This window comes from Suricata suricatta, chromosome 10 (assembly GCF_006229205.1).
Source record: "Suricata suricatta isolate VVHF042 chromosome 10, meerkat_22Aug2017_6uvM2_HiC, whole genome shotgun sequence".
Classification (NCBI taxonomy): domain Eukaryota; kingdom Metazoa; phylum Chordata; class Mammalia; order Carnivora; family Herpestidae; genus Suricata; species Suricata suricatta.
In genome coordinates, this window is record NC_043709.1 from 122,289,557 (window position 1) to 122,312,820 (window position 23,264).

The following is a 23,264-nucleotide window of genomic DNA, read 5'->3' on the forward strand; positions in this document are numbered from 1 at the left end:
TGTTATATATATAGATTTGTTATACAGGTAGGTTATATTATCTGTGAATTTCTCTTCAGAGTATTAAAGGAGAAAATATTCTTTACAGAATGAGAATATTGGGTCTGGCAGGGTTGAAAACAACTAGACTTGATGGTTTTTAAGTCCCTTCTAGTCTTACCTTCCCTAGGTTTTAAGTAACCATTATTTCTTAGAATAGGTTTGACATATTTTGCAAGCTGTGAATGGCAGGCACCGAATCTGAAACAGTATGGCATTTAAATCTAATAACCCTTGTAATGGATACTATCACCACTATTTATTTGAGGGAATAAATTTAGAGGAGTTAAATAATTTGCCCAAGTTTTCATATCTAGGAAGTGTAGAGCTGGTCTGATTCCCAGTGCATGTCCTTTTCACTCATTATCTCCAACAAACGGTAAACAAAACATACTACTTTAGCTAGAAAAGCTAAGTATTATCTGTGTACAGAAGCGAGGCTAGGCCAATGCAAACATTTGTAAGAGATCTCCATCCAGCACAGCAAGAGAGGAGAGACAGGCTATATAAAGAGAACAGGTCATTTTCTAAAAGTCAGGACCAATTAAGGTGGTTATAAATGGATGCCATTTGAAAATAGATTAGAATGAGTTTCGAGCCATGCCCAAGTTCACCAAAACAATTTTTATTTCCAGTGTTTAATTGGGTATGCACACAGGCATGACACAGGTTTGTATTCATTAAGTCCTCATGCAGAATTATATTCTTCTCAATAAAGAAGCCAGTTCTGTCCAGGTCACTATCTACACACCTATGTTACAACATTTATATCAAATCTGGTATCTGAAGAAAAGATACACATATAATATGTTCATTTAAGTTACGTATTTTACAGAAAGATTAAAAATTCAAGTCACACAAAACTCAAAAACTGTATTAAAAGTTTGAATATAAAACTCAGAGATCCACCTGGAATGACTAAGAATGGAAGTTCTGTATCCACCTGTGTTAAAACTCGTACATGTAAGGAAATTTGTTACCGATAAAATGCGTTCATTTATTCAATGTAAGTTATCTAATTTTAACAGTATGGCACCCTAATAACCAAATGGATTTTTATGATGAGGCACTTTTGTTAGTGATGAAACCAAAAGGACAAATTTGCTGCATACTAATAATGCCAGCTGTTTTCTTCAGTAATCGGGTATACACTATGTAGTAAGTTGCAACAAATACCCTTCCATTTGTATACAACTATCCAATATATCTTTAAACATATGTGTGTGTGTGTGTGTGTGTGTGTGTGTGTGTGTGTGTGTGTGTGTATGTTCTTCTGGCTGTACTGATGCACTGTAAAGCTATTCCACAGTGCAAAATGATGAAACCAGCCCAAATGAAGGCTGAATAATAACAATTCTGGTACAAGAAAATATTTACAGTTACTGGAACGTGTAACAGTAGTTTTTTTGTGTTTGTTTGTTTGTTTGTTCTTGTTGCTATGGTGGACGTACCCCAGTTTAAAGACAGGGATGAAACTGTGCTTTATCGCCCGGGGTTTCAGACAGTGGAGGAGGCGGCTGGGCATTATAATGCTGCCGAACTAGCGTGCTGGCTCACGTTCTGGAAGCTTTCCCCATTGATTTGGTCAGGCGACTGGGGCGGGCTGGAGGGAAGGGGCCTGCGGGTTGAAGCCGAGGTGCCCGGAGAGCTGCCCCCGCCAGCAGCGGCCGGGGCCCTGTCGGGGGCGCGCGCGCCGTCGGGCTGGGGGGCCCCCGGCTCCCCTCTGCTGAGGTCGGAGGCGCTGGTGCGCAAGCGCTCCCGCGCCAGCCAGTCGGCGATGGAGAGGTCCTGGGCGGAGCATCTGGGCTTCAAGCGGCTCACGGCGGACAGTTCGGCCTCCCTCTCCGCGCCCTGCTCCTGCGCCTTCCAGAAGCTCAGCACGCTCATCTCGGCCGCGTCCCTGTGCCCCCCCAGCGTGTGCCGCCGTTTGATGTTCTTCCTCTTGGCGGCCTCGGCGCTCGATTTCTGGCTCCCCACTCCGAACATGTCGTCGGCCGGCGCCCGGGGCCTCAGTTTTAACCGATCGGCGATCTTGGTCTTCCAGGTGGGCTCCTGTTTCTCCGATTCGCTCCGGGTCGGGGTCAGCAAGCTCCCCGTCGACTTCCCCTTCTTCATGACGTCGAACACCCGAGTGATGGCGGGCGCCTCCCCAGGGCCGCTGCCTTCGGACTTGAGGCGCGCCGACTTCTTCCTGGACAGGGTGTCGCACTCGATCAGCTTGTGGGAGCTGAAGGGCTGCCGCCGGCCGTCCAGGCTGGGCGTCAGGCTGCCCTCCGTGCCGCTGACCTCGCTGCCCTCGGAGCTCCTCCGGCTGGCCTTGGCGGCCTCCTGGAGCCTCCCGCCGAAGAGGGCCGCGGCGAACACGGGGAAGTCGCTCTCGCTGTCCGTCTCCACCGGCCGGCCCTCGCTGATGAGCTCGCTGCGCTCGTCGTCCGCTTCGTCGCCCCTGCTCTCGGCCACCGAGCGCACGTCGGGGCTCAGCCGGCTGCAGTCCAGGCCGGTCGGGTGCGCGGTGGACGACGCGGTGGAACAGTCGGAGGTGGCGGTGCCCACGGTGGCCAGAAGGCCGCAGCGTCTGGTCTCGGGGCTGGTGGCCGTGGTGGCAGCGAGCCTCGGGAGAGAGGCCTGCGTGGAAGAGCTGAGCACTGTGCCGGAGTCGGACCCCGTCTCTTCCAAGTGCGAGGGCGACTTGCGTGGCACCGGTGACCTGGGGCTGTCCCTCAGCAAAGGGAAGCGGCAGCTCAGCGTGGGGGACCTGCTGTGCTTCGCGATGCGCGGGGGTGATGGCTCTTCTGACGGTGCGCTCTCCTTCCGAGGGGGCGTCTTTTCATCTTTTGGGGCCCCGGTGTCCTTCTTGGCGTTGTTTTCTTTGGAAATGGCGCTCCTTTGTTTCCTGCACAATGCCTCGCTGTCTTTTTTCGACTCTTCTTTAAGGTCATTGTGACTCTGTTCTGGGTTTTCCTTCTTAAAAAATACATTGTCCAGTTCGTCTTCGGAGCTGCTGGGCTGCGCCTTTTCTTTGGGCTTTTTCCTCTTGCGACTCGCGGCCGCAAAGATGGAGGACACGAGGAGTTCCCTGCTGTACTGGTCTTTTCCAGATCCCCAAGAACCCTGAGGGGCAATCAGAGAAATGAGGCTTTGAGCAGAGGGGCTTTATGGAGCTCATCTTCTGAAAAGGTTTCCCCCCAAATATTTCTTACTGACTTAACGCTACGAAAGCTCTAGACGCACTAACAAGAGTGTAGTGTTTTGTACCACTTTGTGACCTGTTCGTGAAGCAAAGATCTATTTCTGCTTTACTAGCTCCATGTCTTGGCAATTGGCGGTATTTATCTGGAAAGCCACAGCTCACATACATCCGTCTTTCACGGGGAAATATTTTGTGCTTAGAGCTACCTAGCGCTCCTATTCTTGTTAATTTCCCTGACGCCACCGACTGCCCCTGCTTCGGCAAGGCGGGACATTCTTCACGTTCCTTAATCTAGAACACAGGTTTTCGAGTTAAGATTCTGACACAGTTGAGTATAATATTCTGACATGGGTTACTAAAATGGTATGACTGACTTCAATTTTCTCATTACAGACACCATATGATACACATCTTGTATCCGATAAGCTCATTTAAGGGAAGCCTTTGGTCTTCCATGAGTTCGGCCAGATTGGGTCTTCAGGCTTGCCTGAGGCAAATCAGGTTGGTAACGTCTCCTTCATCCCAAGGTAACAACAAAATCAGACAATTCAAATAACTGTAAGGTCAGTTAAAGATCTTAAATCCTTACCAGAGAACCACTATCACTGCTATAGTTGTAGCTCAGGCTACTGGTTTCCTTAGCTACTCGTAATAGGTTCTTGATGACAACTATTTAATTAGTTTGTTCATAATTCGCATGTGCTAAATCAGTGGTGGGGGGGGTGTGAAGAAACACTTGCCCGTTAACCACAGACCATGTGAGGCAAGCAGGAAGGCAAGTATGCTGAGTAACAGAAGCAGAAAGTATATTTCTCTATTGTCATAAAGATCTTAGACAAATTAAAACTACGTGTCAAAGTCATGGGCAAAAAAAAAGTAAACATTTAGGCTGTTGTGTTAAAAAGCATTCACCACAATAAAATCGCAGATTAACAGAACTTTGTTTTTATAAGTTGGAAAGAATCTCCTGGTTATCCAGTACACTATGAATTGGTTTTCTACATTTTAACACCTTCTGGGGAATGGTTGTGGCTGCACCCCGAATCAGAACTGATCTTCCTTCCTCTGGCTTGCTGTGTGTGACACCAAGCAAGTGATTTACTTTTCAACATCTCAATTTCGTTGATTATTTAATCAACACAAGATTAGGTGACATTAAGATTTTCTAAGGCTCCCTTTAAAATTCCGTGATTCTGTGACTATATACATGTTGGAGCAAATAAATTGGCTGTACTTACTTTACAGTTGAAAAATTGTTACAAAGAATTATACTATTTGCATATCCCTTGTATTACAGGCAGAATACAACTACCGCCATTGTTAAGATGGAGAAAGTGTTATAAAAACAGATGAAGAAATATGCATCTAGTCAGAGGGAAGGAGAGATTTCAAATAAGTCTGAAATCTCAAATCTAAAATCCAAATGTAACTCTAAAATCCTCTGGCAGAAAAAAGAAAAAGGAAACTGTCCTAGATTAACGAAACCTAAAGAAACAGGACAATAAAATGCAAGGAGCGAGCCTTAATTGCATCCTGTGTAGGGAAATAATTGGGCCAACATGGGAAGTTTGTATAAAAACTATACATTAGAAATAGTAATGTGTACTCATGTTATGTACCTGGGTATTACGATTACCCTGTGATTTTACAGGAGGATGTCCTGTTGTTTGGAGACACGTACTGAAGTAATTAGGGATAAAGTGCTGTCATGTCCGTCCTAACTCTGAAATGATCATCCCTCACATGCATATCAAGATGTACCAAATGATGAATGTAAGGCAAAAGGTGTGGATGCTATTTTTCTAGTAACTTTTCTCTAGATTTAAAAATTTTCAAAATAAAATATTAGGGCAAAAAGCCAGTCAAAATCACAATGTAAGTTATAGTGAATGGGGCGCCTGGGTGGCTCAGTCGGTTAAGTGTCCGGCTTCGGTTCAGGTCATGATCTCATAGTTTGTGGGTTCGAGCCCCACGTCAGGCTCTTTGCTGACAGCTAGCTCAGAGCCTAGAGCCTGCTTAGGATTCTGTGTCTCCCTCTATCTCTGACCCTCCCCTGCTCGTGCTATCTATCGCTCTCAAAAATAAATAAAAAACAGAAAAAAAAAAAGTTATAGTGAATGATGTGATATGATTGGAATATTTTGTAAATTTCTGGCAAGAATTATAATTTAATCACACACAGCCTCATTATGATATTTAAATAAGATTTATAAAGCTCATGCCTCATTTCCGAATAGAACAATGTTTTAGGAAATTTATTGGCAATTCTAGTTGTTACTGTTTCAGCCAAGTTTGCACAAATTGAGTTAATTAAAAACTTCCTAAGAATAAACTTCCCCAAACTACTCAAAATGTTATTTAATCTTGTGGTGTTGTCAATGGCACACGTATTATGTAAAAATACTGATTTCACTGAAAGGATGGCAAGAATATATATTTTCTTACGAACTATATATCATTCATAAGAATGTGTAATAGTAACAAAATCTATATAACTACTGAAACATGCAGATGAAACATGATGCTTGGATTTGCTTCAGAACAGACCAGGAGGGGGGAAGTGGGTGAAATGCACATGACCCGAGATGGCCAGCCGCGCGGTGATTGTTGAGAATGGATAATGGTCGCATGGGGACTATCCTCTCGGCTGTTGTGCATGTTAGAAAATTGTCATGGTCACAAATTTAAGAAGTGTCTACTCCTCTGTATTAGGCTAACCTGTGCTGAGAGAAACCCAACAGTCCAACTCAAAATCCAGTATTCCACCATATTCTAAGAATTAGTTGTTCCCTTTAAAAGACTTTGTTGGTTCATGTCACAACACAAGACACAGAGAGGGATGCATTTATATACTAACCATGACAATCAGCAGAAAGGCACCTCCCCCCACCAAAAATCAGCCACAAGGCAACTCCTCCCCCAAACTGTTCAAAACAATTTACCTTAGATTTTGTGGAGTCGCTAGTAGCTGAATCTGTGAGAAGTTAAAGAAAACAACGGTCAGTGTCAGTCAATGTTTATGGCTTTCAACGGACAATGCAAAACTTATGGAAAAGACAGGCACAGAACAAAATGTGAAAGCAAAACTCAAACAGAACAATAGAACACAGTGGATAGTCAGAGCTCACAAAGATGCAAGCTGCACCACAGAAAGCCACCGCCATGAAAGGATGCTGTGAATTGTAGGCAGAGTCAGCTCGATGATAGGAATGGCAAAGGAGCCCTGTACTAGACAAGAACAGAAGCGCTAGTGTTGAATCAAATTTCTAAAGAGTAAATCTAGCAGTCAAGAAGCTGGAAGACCTTTGTGAGAATTGTACGATGTACCACATCCTGTATCGGAAACGGATACACAATGTAGAACTTTCCAGACTGTCGGCTGGCCTCGCTGCAAATTGAGACACTCAAACTAGGTGTGCTTATGTTGATTTTTGTCAGACCGTCAGACTTCAATTTCATAAGCATGTACTGCATGCATTTGGATGCATTAGGTAACCCTGCTTCCAGGTCACTTTGGTTTTCAAATAATGCTTTAGACCCCAGTTCACATCTGTGCAGTCAGGGATCCTTTTGACTACTTTGGTTAAATTGCTACCAGTTTTGTAATTCGCTATCACAGATGCTATTATGGAAATGGAAAAATGGAGACCATAATTTTCACTGTCTGGCAAAAACTCAGATTATACAATTAGAAAGAGGGTAGGAAGGGGCTAGCGCTATTCAGGAGAGTACCAATTGTGCAATTTTGGTCTTTCAACTTGAGGGAAATTGATTTTCAGAATTAATGAGCTGAGCCCCATGCCACGCCCCTTTGAACACATGGCTAAATGCTTTATGACTTTAAGAACTGGTGGACCATACCATGCTATTTCTCCTCACGGTCTGCTTCAGAAATAACAAGAAACAGCAGAAAAACTTTTAAGAGAGTAGTATTGATCTGTTTACAATAATCTTGAAGAGAAAATGTACACCACAGATCAACCGGGTTTGCATTTACAGGAAGCGGGGGTTTCTGCAGACAAGGCAGCTGCAGTGCGGACAGCAGTCATCCTTCTTCCTACAGCCCCAGCTGTCCATCAGGGCCACCACAGAGTCCACCAGCGCCATTACCGTGTGATAGACTCCGCCCACTTCGCCTGTTCGACACCAGTATAGATTTGCCTGTGTCAGTAAGTGCTGAGAAAACCCTTTAGGACTCAAACAAGAACTAGAGACAAAGGGAGAACAGTGTGTGAAACAACATGCTAGATTTTTTAGTTGCAACAGTGCGGCAGGCGAAAATTGTCAGCAAAAGAGCCTACGAAAACCGCTACTTCCCCGGACGTTAGGGCGGCAAGAGAAAAACAGAAGAAAATGTCAAATGGGTTGACTTTTTTTTACTGTGACATCTCTAGTGACAAATAATATACTGCATTTATGACAAAGGTGCCCACTTAGCAGTTCAACATATTTCACTGGCTGCTTTCAAACGGAACGTCTAGCTCAAGGACTACTTTCATACGGTCCAGATCATACTTTCTGCCATCACAGCAACCACATATTCAGTAGCATAGATCTGTTTTACCTTGTGATGACTATTACATGGAAACTGTGAATTAAAAAAAAAGAACAAAACAGTGGTTTGCATGCTCATTTCCCTCCTATGTCCATTCTGACAAGCATTACAATCCCATGCACTGCCAATGGCATTTTAGTCACTGGAAGATAATTAAGATCAATCAGAAAAGGAAGATTACAATTTTTTTATTAGTAGAAAGGAAACAAAAAAAAAAAAGGAAGAAGAAAAGGAAAAAAAAATCACAGTGAATTGTTACTTGTGACAGATTTGTTCTTTCATGTTACGAGAAGTTAGCTTTTAACCTAGAGATCAACCCCGCCCAGGCGAGAGTTACCTGATACATCTCCAGGGGGGACGCCTGTCCTTCCAATGTTGGTGAGTAAATGATCTATGTTTGGCACGGGCTGGGAGTCTACTGTGTTTTCCTCCTGTACTGCTGTCTACGGTTAACAAACAGACATCTCTTCATCATCTCTTCAAAGACACTTTCTTTAAAATTCAAACAACAGTTAGCAAAAGACACATTACTGAGCGGAGCACGCGTGCTTAGCTTCTTACACTGTTTACACACAATTAATTAACTACGAAGTAAGCATCCTTCTTGTGTTTTCATTAGACCAGAAACTGAGGAGCTATTAACCTGCTTTCTGGGGGTGCAAATAGCATACAAAGCAGGAAGGTGACACTCTTGTGGCATCAGGATCTGGTGTCCCAAATGAAAACAAGTCAGTACAAATGCTGACGGACAATACTTACAAGAGGCTCTTCAGCACCTTCTTCTGTGAAAAACCAGTCATGCTAAAAGTTAAAATAGAAAAGGTGAAAAGAGAAACGAAATAACCCCTTACGCAGATCTATATTTTGGAGATAATATAGGAAAAGAAAAAGGTAGTTTTCTCAGTAAATTAAAAAAAAATTATAATCAGATTCTGTCCTACCAAGCATCAGCCGCTCACAGAAAAAGATTTTCTTGAGGAGACGGAGCCTGAACTTACATGCTGGATAAGCGTCTCCACGATCTTGTACTGGTCGGGCATGTGAGTGACCATGTGGGTCATGTTATCTTCAGATGTTCTCACCAGAGTTGGGCCAAACACTATTGCTAGGTTTCTGGGTTCCATCTGGAACAAAGGATGTCATTGAAAGATATCAGAACTTCTCTTCAGAAAGTTGGCTTAAATTCCCATTGTGCATTGGGCATTTTATTTCTGAAAGGTTCTTTTGATGAAAAAGAATTCAAAGAAGAATGGCTGACTGGCTGTGTGTAAAAAAAATAAATAAATAAAAATAATAATGCTTCCTAGTTAGGCTTTCCATGAGCTAAGCTACACCTAAGTTCTTTTTCTGGCTTTCATGGCAATGTACTATGCATAATTGGCATTCATTTTTTTCCACGAAGTCTTTGATTGCAAGCAATTGATCTGGTTCAAAACGAGTTATTACGAGAGCTACATTAACTGACAAAAATATGAAAACCAAAGGGAAAAAAAACATTCGCAGAAGAATAGGGTAACCATCTCCCCTCAAAAACGAAAAACAGGAAGAGGTGCTCAGAGATACATGACATTTTACAGATTTGTCTCTGTAGTACAACAAAGTGCTAATATTTAAAAACCCAAAGTCCAGAAATACTCTTTTTTGACCAATTTTTACTTCAATGAAAACAAAGCTCTGTACTTATTCTTGTGCCAACCTGAACGCCTCGATAGGACATGCTTATACGTCTGAACATTCATTTCCACGATATTTTGTATTCCTTGTTTAATTACCCAATTATCAAATGTATAGATCCTTTGTTTCCCTTTGCTATATCTTACAGTGTCTGGTGTCTATTTTGCATTTAGGACTAGATTAAAATGTCAAATAGCTTTAACCAACCCTGAAAACGTACCAGGAGTTAAAAAAAAAAATCACTGCAGAACTCAAAAAGTCAGACTGGTTTAGGGGGCCACACTGCTAGACTATTTTGGGAGAGCCATGCACATGCCCACGTGTGTGCACACACACATTTTAGGTGTGGTGCAAAGTGGAAAATGTACAGACTTCCTGTTCTGAAGCCATTATTATGCATCAAATACATTAACTACCGTACTACCTGCATTATTACATTGTGCTTACTGCAGAGATATAAGTGGAAATTGTGATCAAAGTCCATATTTTCATAGAAAGCTGACTTAGTGGAAAGAAAATCTGACTACAGGAAAGGCTGACTTGAACTGCGCTCACAAGGCCATTTCTTATTTTCCCTCTGAAAGATGTTGTCATCTTATTCTTGTATTTGTACTGGTGAAAGTGGCTCACAAAATAAAGGCTATCTCAAAGGTCTTATGCAAAATTTTCGCTAGATTCATTTAAGTTCGTAGACTAATGATAACATGCATTATTATTTCTACGTATACAGTCTTATTTATCATGTGGGTATTTGCTTCTAGCTGGCTCCGCAATAAAACTAGTAACATAAGTAGGTGGCAGTTTAGTCATTCATTATTTAAGGCAAATTATGTACTTTTTGAAAGATGTTTCAGAAGTGTCGTCAAATAAGTCCAGTGTTAGTTAACATATTAAAACCACTAAAAAATTCTATAGTAAAGAAACCTGTTGAGTGTTGTTTAATTCAGTGCTTTCTGATTAGTCCATCAACTGCCGTTTTTCCACTGCTACTAATAGCCAGCAAAAGTGACGAATCGATCAATGATGTACTGCACTTTGGGGAATGCTGAAATAATCAGAAAATACTTCCGCAATAATTGCATTGAGAACTTTTTTGGATTCTACTGGATGAACTTCCGGAAACAGTATAGTCCAGTGCTCTCTATTTTTCCTTTTTCCTTTTATAGCCCTATCACTACTAAGGAAACGGAGGGTCTGAAGGATATTATACACTCCTTGTAAGCTTCTCGATCTGCGGGTAGAGGGGTTGGCACTATTCTCACCCTCCAGCCTTACTACAGCTGTGAGCAGTCGTCTTCCAGAACGTCACAGACACTAACCTGACCTGAATTTTCTCACCTGAAGCAGACATAACCCTTAGGAAAGGGGGACAGCAGTGTCCTGAGTTTGGGGTATTCTGTTTCTTTCTTCTCCAGAAGCCAAAATCACTTTATTTAAATATTTTGTAAGTAAGGCTGAGCTTTAGGAAATCATCATTTTGCAACCTCTAACGATATAATGGGTTTAGGCAACAATCAACTAGTGACGGGAAAAAATGATGAGAAGTTAAGACTACAATGGAGACAACCAAACACAATGTGTGGAACTTTAGATACTGATTTAAACAAACAGGTGTAAGAAGACATTTCTTGAAACCAATCAGGAAAAACTGAACACAATTTGAGTATCAGATCATTTTAAAGGGTAACTAATTTTGGTGTGTTTGATAAAGGGAATGTGATGGTGTTGTTTAGACAGACAGACAGACAGACAGACAGCCGGAAGGTCTTATCTGCTTAAAACAAAACAAGACCATGTCAGTTTTCACTGTTTATCATTTGGTGAATACTGCAAAAGTATCACAAATGTTGCCTATTCAACATACTGATACACAGTTGAACAATAAAAGAAGTAAATTTTTTGACTTTTCATTTTTCTTGCTGGATTAATATGAAGAGACAGGTGTTTTTCAAATGGTGACAAGTGATACTTTAGGATCTTTTGCTTTTATAAAAGGGTGATCTTTAGAGGGGCTCATTGGCCAACAGGATGTATTTTAGAGCTTTTGCTGAATTATAACCTCGTTTTTGACAGACACGAAGCAATGAAGTCTACCTTTTCAACTAAACCAATGAAAGTACACCTCTTCGATACGTACTTACCTTATTTTTTTCTGAATTCTCTGCCACCGTCTTCAGATGAGCAGAAAGGAACTTAAGAGTTTCGTAATGATGTTCGGGCAAGTCGTGAATCTGAAACATATTATTTTCATGATGGATTTAAAGGCTGAATTTCAGTTGTGTCTCCCTAAGTATAAAATAATACCTACTAGTCTTTTTAATGTTTTCAGACGGTCTAGAGGATCTTCTTTACGATTAGCCTCAATGAAGTCGGCGTATTTATCTGACAACAATAAGAATAAAACAAATTTATCTTAAATTGCTTAGGTGACTTATAACCTAGATTTCCTTTGAGGTTCAACCTCAAAACACCACACCACTCAAATTTAAATGTAGGGATGACCCCAAGTAGCCTTCAAAATTTAAGTCTCCAAACCTGCTGCTGTTTTTAATGATCCTCTTGGCCCTACCATCAAATAAAATTCCCTAAAATGTGAGTTCTCTGAGGGTATATCCTGGATTTATAGTCTGTCCATTCTTTTTCCTCCCCCAAACACAGCACTGAGAAGAGGGTCTTAATAAGTCAAATATTTGGCTTGACTGAAAAAATGTTTTTCTACTAATTGTACCTGATTATGGCTGAAAATTTTGACAGAGAACAATACATTTTTAATTTGACAAGCAAACATGCATGAACGGGATATGATATATTTTATGGAACCTAAATAATTTCATAAGCTCTACTTTTTATCGAAATTTATCAGGAGGAAAGACCAATCTGAATGACAAAAAATAGCCATAATTTTTAAAAAATATCCATAATTATGCTTTATATAGAGGTTAGTAAATAAAATCTCCTGCTTCCATTAACAAAATATTTTCTCCAAGTTCAATTTAATATTTTATGGCTTTCCAACAATGTCATTTTAAACTATCTCAACTGGTATCTTTTGTGTGCGAGTTTACTCACCATTTGTGAAGAGAGGCTCAGGAAGTTTTCTGAAGAAGGATTTTAGTAGACTGCTTATCACATTCAAATCTCGCCATTTCTGGGAGTGCAAAAATTAGAAATATTGCATTTTTGTAGTCAGCACTACCAAAGGGGAAAATAACCCGTAGATCAGGTATGCAAACGGATATAAACACACTTACATCATCTTGTATATCAATATCGGCCATTCCCTTATTGAGCTCCTCCTGCATACTTGAGATGGCTGCATTGTTTCCAGGAACTCTATAAATACCTGTATACTCAAGACCTCTTTCTTCAACTAATTTGCAACATATGTCAACTATTAATGGAATATACTGCAAAACAAGAAATAATATTTTATTTAATACAGCACAACTGTTCATATTTGTTAGTAGGTGTATATCGTGGCTAAAAGGTCCCTTCCATCCAAGAGGAAAATACATAATCGCAGTTATTCAGAGAAAATGAAGAATGCAGACATTGCAGAGCTTGGAACAGATCAAAGCAGCAAGAGACATTTGGGACAGTGGGAGGAGACCAACTAGGTCAAGACAGAGAGGGAGAAGGGTCTCCAGGGAGATGAAGGTCTGAAGAGGAAATGAGGAAGTCTGCAGTAACGAGAATGTGGGCACAGCTCAGGTGGATAAAGGGGAACAAAGTCAAAAAGAGAAGAGGGGGAGAGTGAGAGTGTAACATCAGTCAACTCAAGACACAAATCCTAACATGGACACTGTACACACATGTGCACGCGTGCACACGCACACACACACACACACGCACATTTACATTTATTATTACTTTCTTAATCAGGTTCCTGTTCTCATCCTTCTTTTAAGATGCTAAAAGCAGAAACACACACGATTTGAAAATGAACTCTTACCATTTCAGATACATTCCTAATGAATCAATTGTGATTTGATTTCAGAGTCAATATGTTAGAAAAAACGCGTGATAGATAAAATTACTCAACGCACCCTGAAAGGAGAGCACTGTTCAGGGAAGCTGGGTCTGCTGGGAAGAGGAAAATGCTGGACAGATTGACAGACACTCTCTGTATCTGAATGGCTGAGGACTCAGGTCCTACCACGACTACAACTGAACTAACGAAGGCAGGAAATCTGGGTGGCTGGGGTCTCCTACCCGATTGGTATGCGCTGGCGGGCAGTCGTCCAGTCTGACACCGAATGTTCCTGTAGCAGTAGGCTTTTTTTCAAACGTCTTTCTCATAATACTTGGAATGCCCTTTCTCCATGTGCCTTTGTCTTTTGGGGGACTGGTATCATCTTTTGATCGTTATGCAAAAAAATAAAAAAAAAGACATAAGAAAAGATGGAAATAAGCATATTTAAATCAGGTCCTTTATCAATATTTATATAAATCAGAGTCCTGTACTATAAATTATAAATCCTATATTTATAAAAAATATATTCTCTTCTCTTCCTAATATAGCACTCCTTTTAACCTTCTGTATAATTTATTCAGAATCTGTTACACTTCTCCATCCTTTTACAATCTGCAGTTTTCTTTAAAACAGTCAAGAAAAGAGGATCAATGTGATATCTTAATAGTGAAATTTTAGCAAAAGGAAGCATGATAGTTTTTGTCTGACAGCGACAGGGCCTGGGTTCTCTGCATTAATCACATTTGCAGTGTCTTTTATGTAGTTATATGTGTTCCATTTTCCTTCATTTCATCTACTACAGGACAAAACTCATCTCAAGGGAAAGGGCCCATTAGCCTAGACCAGGCCCAAGGTGACCTTTGAGCTAGCTCACAGTGGGCCAAGCTCAGTGGAAATGGTACAGAGAAACATGAAATACCCTTACAATCCCAAATTTAAACCATCGTATTTATTAAATTTATCTGGAAATGCTAACATTAGTACCTTTACTGAGAAGTTTCCTTTCTGACTCTTCCTTGGGAGAGTGTGGACTTTGAGTCTTTGGCTCCGATTTAGCACCAAGCAGAGTCTGCCGGATGCTGAGACTCTGGCGAGGTGTTTTTGGCAACTGTTCTGCTTTGCTGCCAAAAGAAACGGAACATTTCTTAACAGTTACGTATTTTACATGCAGAGTAACTTGAAGGTGTGGTGGGATTCTCACCTCATCAGACTGTTATATTCTTTTATTCTTCGACTAATTAGATCTCTGTTAGTCACTCCAGTGTCCTGCAGAATGAACAGGAGGTAAGATTAGAAAATCAATTCTAAACATAAGTAGGGATCCTTACTTTTTGGGGGGGAAGCTCTGTAGTGTACTATATTGCTTAGTCAATACAGACCCTATATTCTCAGTGGACTTGTTTTAAAACCTCTGTTCAACATCACCCAACATCACTCTGCAATAAATGATCCAAGTTGCCTCTCACCTACTGCCAAAAGGGCTTTCTGTTTCTTGTCTGTACCCCTACGATGCTTAGACTAAGCCAGCAAGCCGCAGGTGTTCAAACTTATCAATCTGACATTTTTTATAAATGACTGGGAAGCAGAGGGACAGTTTTTTGTCTCTAACACCAGAAAGAATGAACAGCATTTCAAAATAATACAGTTGTGGAGCGCCTGGGTGGCTCAGTTGGTTGTGCATCCCACTGCGGCTCAGGTCATGATCTCACAGTTCATGGGTTCGAGCCCTGCATCTGGCTCTGTCGTGACCGTGTGGAGCCTGGAGCCTGTTTTGGATTCTGTTTCTTCCTCCCTCTCTCTGCCCCTCCAACCTCCCCACTGCTCTGTCTGTCTCTCTCAAAAATAAATAAACATTAAAAAAACAAAAAAAATAATAGTTGGATAAAAGATAGAAAAATAGTGTCAAAATTTGTTAATGATGAATTCCTAGAAGCAGTGGGATTGACGGTCACTTAGTGTCAGAAGTGGCCCTTACAATTATCAGAAGAGAAGATCGCAAAAGTGGGCTTTTCAAGTTCAACAGATTAACTTTTATAATATGCTATATGGTAAACTCAGATTTGACCATGAAGTGATTTTTTTCCTACTGATTCCAATTATACATTGACATGTACCCTCAATATTTATTAGTCTCATGTTGATTAGAACGAACAATTCAATTTAAAAATATAGTTTGGAGTCAAACAGTCATGAGTTCAAATACTCTTCCTACTTAGCAGCTAAGAGGTCACATAGTCAAGATCTACAGTAAGATGGCCTGGGTTTAAATCCTGGCCCTGGCACCTACCAGCTGTGTGTAACCTTGTGGAAATTCCTTACCCTCTCTTTGCCAGTGTCCTTGTTTATAAAATGGTGATGACATTAATAGGAACATTCATATGGTTGCTGGAATTAATTCATGTAAAATGTTCTTACTCTCCCTGTTTACTCTGAAAAATTCAGGTCTGATGTTCTCTTTACAGTGGTGGTTGTAGAACAAAGGTTGTACTGATGCAGATCTGGTGTTAATTTTTAACTACAAAGAAGGTTCGGTGTAAACTATCAGCGAAAAAAGCACAGGCTTTTTTCCTGAGACCTAAATTTTCATAATCTGAATTGGATGTCATGGAAATGACTACATTGGAGAACATGATTTGCATAATCGTACGATTCATGTGGGTGCCCCTGTGCGCTGTGAGTTAAGGGAAAAGAATGTTGTGCTTTGTGTGTGTGTCCTAACAATGCAAACAAAAGGTAAGAACAATGTGTAAGAAAAACTCTGTTAATGATATGAGAAGATACTCTTGAGCAAAAGTTGTAAACTTACTCACCACTGGATTTGAACCATCAGGTTTATAATTATGTAGCCTGAAAACACTACCTTTATGAATGAAATTCCTGTTGTAAACAAATACCTTGATGGATGTGAGCCAGAAACCCTCAAGTCCCTAAATATTCCTCACTGAAAAGAAAAACTGGCTTATCACATGATTTCTGACAATGCATGTTTTCTTGGAAACCAATGACTATTCTAGCAGGCTCTATTATATTCTTGACTGCATTTGTATTTTCAAATCCTCCTATCAGTATCTCTTTGCATTTACATAGTAATCTGTTTTGACAAGTATTTTCCTGGTAACTTAAGCCCCACAGTGATCCTGTTTTTGAGATAAGGAGCCAGAGCTGGAATTATTTAGTCATAAGTAATGACCAGGACTAGGACCTAGGATTTCCTGATCCTGCTTCTAAGAAAGTTGGCAAAATATAGGAATTCTCTGTTTTTCTAATTCCGTAGTGGAGATTTTCAAAACAATATACAGTAGGTACATGTGAGTTTTCCTTCTGATCAATTTTTCAAGTGAAAATAGCATATTATAACTGCTTGTTAATGTTTATTTCTAAGAGACAGAGCATGAGTGGGGGAGAGGCAGAGAGAGTGAGGGAGAGACACAGAGCTGTCTGCACAGAGCCCGATGTGGGGCACGAACTCACACACCACAAGATCATGACCTGAGCTGAAGTCGGCACTCAACCGAGCCACCCAGGCGCCCCCTTGTAACATCTTTTTAAATGTTGTATCAGATTCTTTTAGACTTCCTAAGAAAACTGTTACCGAAGAATCTGGTTTTAGGAGCATCACTTTGAACACACACCTCCTCGTTGAGGTTGCTGCTCTCCTGGATGGTCTTGATCCACGCCAGCATGTCGTCTCTGTCCTCAGCCTGAAAAAGGCACTCGCAGTCTGACGTGGTGAGTCGGAACACATTTTTCCTCTTGGTCTCACTATACGAGATGTCTATTAAGCAAGCGTTGACGCTGATGGGCTGTTCTTCGTCAGGTGCGCTCAGCTGCTCTCTTTTGTCTTTGTACAAGTACAGTGAATGGCCCCGAAGCACAACGTACATCTGTTTCCACGGCCGGATACTTCCGCCAACTCTCTGGAAAACATGGAACAGTTCGGGAATACTTCACGCATGACTCAGTCTTAGGGGCAGGATGAACACATCAGGCAACACCGTTAACATGCACAAATGGACACCAAGCCCAGCGGGTGTCTGAGTCACAGTTGGATACATTTGTCAGGAGAGGGATGGCAAACTGTGCAGAGGGTATGCCAAGCTACGCAAGGAATTTGTGTCAACATCAAGGATAGTGAAATGTCAACTTTAATCTGAGTTGGGGAAAAAAACTATTTTACGGTTCATGAACAAAGTAATTAAGATAAGTTGAACAATGTAAGGTAAAAAAACCAGTAAGCAAAATATGTAAAATATATAAAAATGATAAGAGAATAAAAAATAAGAAAACAATCAGTCAGTAAAGTCTTTTGAGTAAAAGTACGGCTGACAACAAGTCCCAGATCATGCAAATACTGCATAAACACAGCACATACGGGTAATGAATTAAATTACCAAGACTGATCAACTTTATGCAGTCAGGCAACAGTATCTATATCCAAGGTGGGTTTTTCTTAAAAATTACACTCTTCTGACAGTATTTTGTTATAAATAATCTGCCCAAAAACTGTATGAAATTTTATGGCACAGGTTTTATTTTAATAAAGCATATTTTCATTTTATTTTAATGAAGCATATAGACACTGTAATATTCATTTGTATAACTCAATACTTATAAAATAAAGTGCAACAAGGAAATTATAAATGAAAAAAGGGGAAAGCTAAATATTTAAAATTATTAATATGGAGAATTGTCACTCCCTAAAGGAGGACCCTGTGAAAATTTATGGCTAATAAACTATTTAATAAGAAAAGTTGAGTTCCTTCTTGAATAACTTCATGTCTCTTTTCTGCTGGCAAAATATAAGACAGTATATTCCATTTGCAGGACGAAAATACACAAAATTAAATAAATGATTAGAATTTTTTTAAATAACTTTTCCTTTCTGTAGGAAAAGATTTTTTTTTATAAGATGACAAACTTTTATTTATTTATTTAGATGTTTATTTATTTTTGAGAGAGGCTGCATGAGTGGGGGCAGAGAGAAAGAGAGACAGAGAATCCCAGGGACCTTGAGATCACGCCCTGAGCTGAAATCAAGAATCGGATGATTAACTGACAGAGCTGCCCAGGTGCCCAGAAAAAGAGACTTACAAGTGCTATTCTCTACTCTTTATTCTGGATAATTTGCCATCTTATCTGTACAGACTTTATGTGTAATTCAGCAGGGGCCCATTTCATACACTCGCCATTGCTGTGAAAACATACTACCTTGCCCTTATCGGTGATGAGCGGCCGGAAGTGGAGCCATCCTTCCCTGGCAGCATCACTGAAAACCTCTGAGGAAGAACCTTTCCTGGATCCAGAGTCTTCTGATGATTTCTGGCTGTCTATGATCTACAGTAAAGGTCAAGAAAATAAAGTATTTTTTTCCTTTATAAATATTTGCATATGGAAATTGCTTGGTCGAAAAAGTCTTTTTCTAAGTTGTTTATTTTTGAGAGAGTGAGAGAAAGAGAAAGAGAGAGAGGGAGGGAGACAGCAAGCCATGTGAGTGGGGGAGGGGCAGAGAGAGACGGAGATCAAGGATCAGAAGTGGGCTCTATGCCAACAGCACAGAGCCCGATTCAGGCTCTGAATTCATGAACCGTGAGATCATGACCTGAGCCTAAGTCACACACTTAACCGACTGAGCCACCCAAGCGCCCCTGCAAAAAAATCTTTAATGTTCCAAAATGAATGGTTGTTTTTGAAGAATACCAACTTTATCAATTACATTAGAAAAATTTCTGGTCTTGTTGGAAAAAAATGTGAATTGACTACCATCATTTTGTAAAAGTCATCTGTTGGAATTTTTAATCATTAAAAAAAATAACAGAAGTAGCATAATTTTCCTGCTCTCCAGAGCTTGCATTTTAGTGAGCAAAGGCAAAGTAGAATAAAAAATAAAAACAAGAAAATGATCACATTGTGATCAGTACCATTTGGGAAAGGAAAACTGAGATGTAACAAACGACTAAGTAGTGGCTCTAAGTTCAAGGTATACTGAAGGAAGAATATTCAAGATGAAATATGGAGGAAAGGGGCCGCCCATGATAGGTCAGGAAAAAGAAAAGTTCAGGGAGAACATATAGCTGATGAATGTACATTCACTATTATCATTTTGCATGTCCACTGTTGAATCAATGTAAGAGAAACAGCTAATTAACAGATTGTTTAGGGTCATCTAGGACAGGGTAGGAAGTGTGAAAGGAAGCCATTAAGTGATGAGTCAGAGGAGTAACATTATCTGGTCCCAGTTCACAGGTCACTGTGTTTGCCACCAGGAGAATGGGTTCTCTAACCATGAGAAAGGCGGTACTATAGGAATCCAGGTGAGGAACAACGGTGGCTTGGGCTAAAGCAGCATGAGTGAACACAGGGAGGAATGTGACACTTCAGAGCGTGTTCTGGAGGTGGTGCGGATAATACTTAATATGGGGGAAGGTGAAAATGAAACAACAAGGCTAATTCCCAGTTTCAGGGGCTTGAAAAACTGGATGAAGTGAACCTAGGGAGATGGGGAAAACTGGTGGTAAACATGTCCGGGATAGAACCAAGATCTGTTTGGCCATTAAACCTTGATTGCTTATCAAACACCCAGATAAAGATGTCAGAAGGGTAGCAGCCCACATAAGCTGCAGCCTGGGGAAGAGGCCAAGGTGAGCAGCATAAACTGTGGGGAAAAGATCGTGTTGGCAATGAGGGCAGATAGAGATGAAAGAGAGGTCAGAACCAGTCCTAGACATTCCAACATTTTAAATATTAGAATGGCAGGGGCAGAAACGGAAACCAGAAAAGAAAGTGCGTTAGAAAGGCAGTGGGAAATGGTGTTGGATACTACTGAAAGGCCAAAGAGGTGGAAAATCGAAGACAGACATTAGTTTGGGGACCTTGAACCTCACCGGTAACCTTGGCATGAAGCAGCATTGTTCTGGGATGTGTGGGGTGAGAAAGGTAGGACGTGAGGAAGTGGACCCCATGGGCAATTTTTTTCAAGGAGTTTTGTTGTGAAAAGTGGAAGAGAAAATAGAAGCAGGAAATAGAGGGAGATGTAGCTTCAAGGAAAGTTCATTTGTTTCTCTAATATAGTAAATAGTAGAATGTGCTTAGATAATGGCAAATGAGCCACTGACAAGAGCAGTTCTGCAGAAGAGAGAGCGATCTTGAGAAAGCAAAAAGTGATGGAATCCAAAGAAATGTGGATGTAGGCTTTTAACAGGATCATGTTCCCAGTAAACAGATACCTAGGATAAGAATAAGGAACTCTCACCGTAAGAGTAAGAAACTGTGGGTGCAAATGAAGATGGCAGATATTTGTGGAGAATGTAAAACAAGGAAATTCCTGTCTAACAGCCTGTTGTGTGTGCTGTCAATAAAGTATAAGGGAAGACTAGACAAGATAGGACAGGGTAGACTGTATGGAGCAAAACGGAGGGTAGACATAAAACAATTTTGAGGAAAGAAAAATATGCATACAACAAGATACAGGATTGCTGGGTAGTTAGATTTTTGGCCATAAACTGATAAAGTGAGAAAATTCAGCATAATGTGTGTTTAGTATCATATACTTGATAAATATGTTTAGAAACTAGAAAAGAACACCTTATACATAGTATTTTCCAAATGCACCTGAACTGACAGAATATAGGATAGCACTAATTCCCTGTGAAGAGCCACAGTAAGCTAAGGTAAATAGAAACATTTATCATTTGCTGATATTTGAAAAAAAAAATTGAATACCAACCTTGATTCCCTTCAGGCTAGAAACGTGCTTAAAGGACCTGTTGGAAATAAATGTACAAATATTTGCCATAAATGCATAAAACACCTTAGAGATGTAAAAACAAATTGAACATCACAAGTTAGCTTTCAATAATAAACTGACGTTTCATCATTATCATGTTACATGCTCTCTGTTCAATGCAAATGTGAAAAATAGCTAATTTTCTCCATATTGAAACTTTTTATTCCATGACAGAAGTTTTCATAGGAAATCTGGTCAATTAAAACGGTTTCTGCATAAAGTGTAAGAGTTTATCCTTCTTTTTAGATGAAAGAAGACTTGGGCTGACCCCTGGGCTTTAGAATAAACCATCAGTCATCCGTAGTTGCAGTGCTCTATTGAGGGCGGCCACGGTGGTAACAACGATCGATAATGAGGCAGGCGGACCGTTCTTCCCGCCAACTGCATTCGGGCCGCTTCGATTCGGAAACCAGTGGCTGCCAGGGACGAGGCTTAGAGTGCGCTTTAACTATTCAAAATAATTCAACTTTAGGAGGCAGAGTTGTTTTGCTGTTTTTTAAATCAAAGCTAATTTAAAGAAATTTAGGATTGTAGGATGCAACTGAAGCCGGCACTGCCTTCCCTTTCAAACTGCCCTGAACAAGATCGCTAGAAACAGATACGCAAACTTCATCTCCTGCAGGATCTGGAGACTCCTGTAACTCTGAGCCACAACATAAATGTCCATGAAGCTAGGGGTTAAACATGGTGAGAGAGGAATGGATCCCGGAGAGGAGGACACCCCTCGTGGTATATCTCGGACAAAGTCGGACAAAGTCGCAGCGCGCTGCTCGCTGCGAGATCAAAACCTTCCTCGGTTGGAACCGTGGGAAACAGGGTACCGGAACTGGTGGCGGAAGCCCCGCTCATCACCATGGATAGCAGGGTTTATGAAACGAAGGAGGAAACACACAGTGTGGCCACCTGTGCGGGGAGCAGTGTGCAGTTGCTGCAGGGAGAAGGACACTCTGAAATGTGGCAGTTACTGGCATATTTCAGAGAAGGAGAAGCGAAGGCAAACACAGGTCACCAATTCAACTCTGCATCACTAGAAAACTTCCTGATCGCCTGGACCTCGCCGTGGCCACACGCTTCTCACAAACTTCCCCCAAGTATTTGGCCCGGGAAGAATGGACTTCATTGGAATATAAGTAATAATCAAATGGAAGCCTCATGGGGCGCCTGGGTGGCTTAGTTGGTTAAGCCTCCAGCTTTGGCTCAGGTCATGATCTCGCGGTTCGTGGGTTCGAGCCCCATGTCGGGCTCTGTGCTGACAGCCAGCTCAAAGCCTGGAGCTTGCTTCAGATTCTGTGTCTCCCTCTCTCTCTGACCCTCCCCTGCTTGCACTGTCTCTCTCTGTCTGTCAAAAATAAATAAAAAACATCAGGTGATGGACATTTAGGCTCTTTCCATGATTTGGCTATTGTAGAAAGTGTTGCTATGAACACTGGGGTACATGTGCCCCAATGCACCAGCATTTCTGTATCTCTTGGGTAAATCCCTAGCAGGGCTATTGCTGGGTCATAAGGGAGTTCTATGGATAGTTTTTTGAGGAACCTCCACACTGTTTTCCAGAGTGGCTGCACCAGTTTACATTCCCACCAACAGTGCAGGAGGGTGCCCGTCTCTCCACACCCTCACCTGCATCTACAGTCTCTTGATTTGTTCATTTTAGCCACTCTGACTGGCGTGAGGTGGTATGTCAGTGTGGCTTTGATTTATGTTTCCCTGATGATGAGTGATGTTGAGCATCGTTTCATGTGCCTGTAGGCCATCTGGATGTCCTCTTTGGAGAAGTGTCTGTTTATGTCTTCTGCCCATTTCTTCACTGGGTTATTTGGTTTTTGGGTGTGGAGTTTGGTGAGTTCCTTGTAGATTTTGGATACTAGCCCTTTATCTGATATGTCATTTGCAACTATCTTTTCCCATTCTGTCATTTGCCTATTAGTTTTCTTGATCGTTTCCTTTGCCGTGCAGAAGCTTTTTATCTTGATGAGGTCCTAAGAATCCAGTTTTGCTTTCATTTCCCTTACCTTTGGGGATGTGTCGAGTAGGAAATTGCTGCAGTTGA

The 23,264-nt window shown here is 41.1% G+C and overlaps 1 protein-coding gene across 1 annotated transcript in view; it reads right to left on the reverse strand.

Moving 5' to 3' along the window:
- Positions 1–643: 643 nt before the first annotated feature.
- Positions 644–23,264, reverse strand: part of ARHGAP21 (Rho GTPase activating protein 21) — a 135,712-nt gene continuing 113,091 nt past the window's right edge. The window contains 16 exon segments of the mRNA XM_029953884.1: positions 644–1,565; positions 1,567–3,150; positions 6,172–6,203; positions 8,122–8,227; positions 8,544–8,585; positions 8,783–8,908; positions 11,600–11,689; positions 11,767–11,840; positions 12,528–12,606; positions 12,710–12,865; positions 13,671–13,813; positions 14,416–14,552; positions 14,633–14,697; positions 17,064–17,348; positions 18,640–18,765; positions 21,155–21,191. Coding sequence (XP_029809744.1) covers positions 1,497–1,565; positions 1,567–3,150; positions 6,172–6,203; positions 8,122–8,227; positions 8,544–8,585; positions 8,783–8,908; positions 11,600–11,689; positions 11,767–11,840; positions 12,528–12,606; positions 12,710–12,865; positions 13,671–13,813; positions 14,416–14,552; positions 14,633–14,697; positions 17,064–17,348; positions 18,640–18,765; positions 21,155–21,191 — 3,151 coding nt within the window. The 3' untranslated portion in view covers positions 644–1,496.